We start from the raw sequence: 5608 nt of genomic DNA on the forward strand, positions 1-5608 counted from the left end.
ATCTTGTGTTTTTTTCTTACACCATACTTACATTCTTAAATACCCAGAAAAAGAAAATAAAAAATTTCACTAACCCATAGGAAAGAATTGACAAAAATGGCAACTCTTTTTATAAAAAAGAAAAGAAAAATGAAAAAAATAATATTAAGAAAAAGAAAAAAAAATTAGCATACCAAATTATTACCCTTGTTCATCATCGTCTCCCTTTGTAATTTTCGTACGCGCAAGACAACCAAGTCTTTCTTTTCTCTTTTCTTTCTCTCTCTACCTATACATATATAATTATAATTGTGTGTATATGTAATTTGTTATATATTTAGATGCAAATATTGCGCCCATTCCAGATGCAAATTCCTTTTCTTACACAAATATCTTTCTCCTTCTCTCTGTTTCATATATAGCCTTCAATCGTTTATTTGGTATTGCATATTTATCTAGAACAAAAACCAAAACAGTAACTGGAACAAGGAAAGAGATAGGAAAAAAGGAGGGCCTCTCGCCCTCTCTTCTTATTATGCCTTCTCTTAGATCTTAGATTCTAGAGTTCCCAACTGGGTCGTTTTCATTTCGGTAAGTTTCTCTTCTTTTCTCTGCAAATCATTTTCTTTCTTCAATCTTCCTACTTCATTTCTTTTCTGGGTTTTGAATCAAAACTCATTTCTTCCGAATTTTAACCTTTCTTCTTTGATGGGTTCATTCCTTTTATGTGCTTTTAGCTTTTGAGGATTCCTTGTTTGTAGATCGATCGATTTTTCTGATCGGTGGACGCTCCGATGCTTTGAGATCGAATCTGATTTCAATCATTCTCTATCTAACAATAAGAGCATTTTCCATTTTGATGACGATTTTGTGTTTTTCTTTTTCATAACATCTGTTTAATTTAGCTCGCATTGCCGTGTTTCTTAAATGAATGTTTCTTTTTCAATCCTAGCTTCAATTCTATTCCTCTTCTAATGTAAGCAAAACTGTTCCATAGATATCTGTGTTGTTTTTGTATAGCCTTCTGTTTTTCCTCAGCTTGGATTGATCGGCTTTCTGGCTTCTTCTTCTCAAGCCGATTGGATTAGACTTTAAGATATGCGATTGCTGTGTGCCGTATGCACTCTTATTGCTGAATGATACTGATGGGATTGGTTGCAATGGATTTGTAGAGTGGGCATGGATCCTGGCAAGCTTTTCATTGGTGGTATTTCGTGGGACACAGATGAAGATCGTCTTCGGGAGTACTTTCGGAACTTTGGAGAAGTGGTGGAGGTGATGATCATGAGGGATCGGGCCACTGGCCGTGCCCGTGGCTTCGGATTCGTTGTCTTTGCTGACCCTGTTGCTGCAGCGAGAGTTGTATTGGAAAAACATGTAATTGATGGAAGAACTGTAAGTCTTGTGTATTCTACTTTATTTTCATTGGTTTTTCCACCTGTATTAGAAGCTTTAGATGTCTTTCAAAGAATGTTCCAGTGTGTCTTCAGATTCAATTTTGTGGATTAAATATACTCGTGGAGGGATCAAGGTTTTCCTGATATCTTTTGGTGTTCCTCATGATCCAAACTTATTAGAATTCTTCAGCATTTATATGCTAAATCTCTTTATCTCGATAATTCATAGTTTTCCTTCACAGCATGAAGGGGAAGATTCGGCTATTCACATTTTAATTGGGCAATTTCTGTTTCATGTGAAATGATGACCATGTTTTTGTGGAAGTATGATGCCAATGTATGTACTTGGGTTGCCTTCATATGTCCTGGGTATATGTACAAACATTTATATATCAAATCAATACTGTGAGAGGGCTTTGGTCCTTCGATAAATTTGCAAATTTTTGTGTAGAAAGAAGTCTATCTTAATCTTCCTTAGTAGTCCTCAATGTAAAATGACCTTACTTGAACAGGATTTGTTCTATAGGTTGTACATCTATATCCTTGAGTTCTTAAGTAGTCCTCAATGTGAAACAATGAGTTGTGTATATTAGGAGGCTCGTTATCTTGTTGAGTTTGTCATGGACATTAGGCTTTATGTGTGATGGCTTCCACGTGTGTTAAAAAGATACGTTTTGTTGCTTCCAGACCTTTATGTGTATTGGTAAAGAAAGTAAATTCTATCATTTCCATGTTTTGATGTTAGTTTTTTTTGTCTTCTTTTTTCTTTTGTTCAGGTTGAAGCAAAGAAGGCGGTTCCTCGAGATGATCAAAACATTTTGAGCAGGAATAATACTGGTATTCTTGGATCACCTGGTCCTACTCGCACAAAGAAGATATTTGTTGGAGGATTGGCATCCACTGTTACAGAGAGTGACTTCAAAAAGTATTTTGATCAGTTTGGTACAATCGTAGATGTCGTTGTGATGTATGATCATAATACTCAAAGACCAAGAGGTTTTGGATTTATCACTTACGAGTCGGAGGAATCGGTGGAGAAAGTGTTATACAAAACTTTTCATGAACTCAATGGAAAAATGGTTGAGGTTAAGAGGGCTGTTCCCAAGGAATCATCACCAGTGCCAAATCGAAATCAATTAGCTGGATATCCTTTCAATTTTGGTAGAGTTGGTAGCTATTTAAATGGCTATAATCAAGGATATAATCCAACCGCAGTTGGGGGATATGGATTGAGATCTGATGGTAGATTTAGTCCTGTTACAGTTGGTCGGGGTGGCCTTTCTCCAATTAGTCCTGGTTATGGAATGGGGCTAAATCTTGAAACAGGCTTGAACCCCAACTATGGGACAGGTCCCAATGTTAGCTCTAACCTCAGCTATGGACGAGTAATGAGCCCCTCGTACAGTGGAAATTTAAATAGGTACGGTAGCCCAAACCCCATGGTATATAGTGGTGGTGGAGGTAATGGTTCTATTTTAAGCTCGTCGGTTCAGAATCTGTGGGGAAACGTCAGTACCTCTGCTGGTACAAACTCCTCACACTTGAGGACTTTTCCTGGCTCTGGTGGTGTGCATACAGGAACTAGTTCATTAAACAATATCGGAGGGCTTTGGGGTGCTTCTGCAAGTTTAGGTCATGGGGAAAATGCTGGTTCTTCATTCAATACTGTTAATCTTGACTTCGGAAACGGAGATGCCAGCTTTACATCAGGAACAACTGTAGGTTATGCTAGAAGCATTGGAACTAATGTTTCCTCAGCATCTTTGTACTCTGCACCAAATATTTATGATGAGGTTCATGGGAATAATGATGAAGGAAACACATTTTATGGGCATTCCAGTTGGCAGTCGTTGCCAACAGAGCTTGAGGATTCTTCCTCAATTGGTTTTGGCCTTGGCAATGCAGCTTCAGATGTTATTAGTAGAAACAATGCTGGTTATACTGTTGGATACGGTGTTTCTAATAGACAATCTAATAGAGGTGAGTTTTTTTTACTTCAAAGAAAACTTTGAATATTTTAAAGTTTTTCTTTCTTTTGCTGCTGTTATTTCTGTAGAAACTTTAGACTTTCAAGATTTTATCACTTTAAACATTATAAAATCAAAAATCAAAACTAAATTATTACGACCTTACTTGAACAAGATTTGATCTGTAGGTTTTACCATAATGTCTTTTTGTTCTAAAGATTGTATATAACACATGGCTTTTTCATATTTATGCTTTTATAGGAGTTTTTCCTGGAATTTCTTACAATCTTCTTATAGAAGTCGGAATATATTTCTTATCCAAAAAAAAAAAAGAGAAGTCGGAATATATTAACCTTCGAACCAATGTAATGTACTGTGCACCTTCCAAAGTTGGGAGACCCTATTAACTAACTATTTAGTGAAAAAACTTTTACCTTTTTCTTGGGGATTTTTAATGTTCTTTCCTCCAAAATATTAGACCTGTAAACAATGCCTTCTAACCACATGATACTTTTTTATTTTTCTAGCTATCTGATCATAGTTTTATAAAAGCTGTCTAAAAAAACAAAAACAGAGAATCCACACAGAATCAGTCCCTATTCCCTAAGCTTTTCAATGCAAAGTTTGCAAAGTTGACAAGTTTCGTTCTCTGTTGCACAAAAATAAGTTTGCATAGTCACCTACAGAAATAAGAGAAAAAGGAGGCACATTTATTGCCTGCTAATTTGCGAATTAGATCTGTTTCTGTTTGGTTGTGTTATAATTAAAATATATGATCTTCGGCAGAACATGTATAAGTTATTTGCTGAATATCTGTCGTAGTTTGGGAAGTGTCCAAATCTCACTTAGACAAACGTAGGTTTAACAATATAAAACTAGGCTGATCTTTTTGTTTTGTATGTAAATGTTTTGAATCAGGAATTGCTGCTTAGGAAGAAGATGATACAACAGATGTCAAAAATTATAGTAGGTGATGCGTATTTCAGTAAAGCAGGTGTACTGCAATTTTTCGTATAATTTCGTCCTTGTGATACACTCCCATTTGATACTGTCAGAGCTAATTTGTTTTCTGTTTCACAAACTGTTCCATAAAGAAGCAGGTTCCAGAGGGTTTTCTCTTGGTCAGGATTGAGCTTGAAAATATAGGTCTTTCTTCTTTCTTCTTCTTCTACTTCTACTTCTTTCTTTCCTTCCTTCTTTCTTGTAATTTGATTGATATGTATAATTGGATTGTGGGTAAGGTATATGTGCAGAACTGTTGCATAATACGCTACTCCGAGAAATGATGTCACACGAACGAATCAACATCTTTTTTCTTTTTTTCTCCTTTTCTTTTCGGGTTCGTCTTTCTGAAAAAAGATGCTAGTATTCATCAGGTTTTCTTGTTGTTTGACCTTTTATTAGTCATTCTGGGTTTTTACTTCTCATCTGATTGTATGAAACTGAGGTTGATTAGTGGTGTGATGTTGTCCAGCTTCCCAATTCTTCTTTGTTGTAAATTTAGCTCCCTTTTGAGCTAAACCAAAGTTTTTTAAGCTAAAAAATACTCTTACTTGCAATTGAAAATGTTCTTACTTGCAATTGGAAATGTTTCTTTTTTGCATCCATCCAATTGGGTTGTTTATCTTATAAAGTTGTAGGTTTGAATTATTTCCTTATTTATTGTATTAAAGTTGTAGGTTCCAATTATTTCCTTATTTATTATTGTATTATGTTCTTACTCTATTTCTTTAATGTTTTGTAATATACATCTTTAAGAGTATAAGTGTGTTTAGATTTGATTTTCTTATTGTTTAAATAACTGTTGGAAGGGGAAAAAAAGTGTTTATATACACATACACATACACATGAAATTCAATCCAAGTGGGCTTTTAGTTTTTGGAAATTTTCTTTTTCTTTTTGCTGAAATACTATTACTAGAAGAGAAGTTCCAGAATTTAGAAGACAATGATATTTATTTCTTGTTGTGATATTACATAATATTTTGTCCTATTTTTATCATATAATTAAACATAATTAATAGTAATTTAACATATTTTTAAATTTATTTTTTAAAATTATTTGCACAAGGTTTCCTAACGTAGATTTGACGAGGATGTGGTTTGATCTCTAATACTTAATATTTCGATTATCTCCGGTTAAACACATATGCTTAATGTATGGAAGTGCACCACGTAAATGTTTTAAAGTTAGTCTTATTTAATATTTGTTTCTTCAAACAAATAGGACTTAGGACTTGAGACTTTAGATGTGGTTTAACCGTCT

The 5608-nt window shown here is 34.5% G+C and overlaps 1 protein-coding gene across 1 annotated transcript; it reads left to right on the plus strand.

Moving 5' to 3' along the window:
* The first annotated feature begins 233 nt into the window (after positions 1-233).
* On the plus strand, positions 234-4924 carry LOC116405485 (heterogeneous nuclear ribonucleoprotein 1-like). The gene is made up of 4 exons (XM_031889469.1): positions 234-570; positions 1152-1374; positions 2153-3356; positions 4262-4924. The coding sequence occupies exons 2-4, from the start codon at positions 1159-1161 to the stop codon at positions 4273-4275; spliced, it is 1434 nt and encodes a 477-aa protein (XP_031745329.1). The 5' UTR covers positions 234-570; positions 1152-1158; the 3' UTR covers positions 4276-4924.
* The last annotated feature ends 684 nt before the right edge of the window (positions 4925-5608 follow it).

The sequence above is a fragment of the Cucumis sativus genome, chromosome 1 (genome assembly GCF_000004075.3).
Source record: "Cucumis sativus cultivar 9930 chromosome 1, Cucumber_9930_V3, whole genome shotgun sequence".
In the NCBI taxonomy this organism is placed as follows: domain Eukaryota; kingdom Viridiplantae; phylum Streptophyta; class Magnoliopsida; order Cucurbitales; family Cucurbitaceae; genus Cucumis; species Cucumis sativus.

Coding starts and splice junctions, on each gene's coding strand:
- LOC116405485 (XM_031889469.1), top strand. CDS start 1,159: ATGGATCCTGGCAAGCTTTTCATTGGTGGTATTTCGTGGGACACAGAT. Junction 1,375..2,152: donor ATGTAATTGATGGAAGAACT/GTAAGTCTTGTG, acceptor TCTTTTGTTCAG/GTTGAAGCAAAGAAGGCGGT.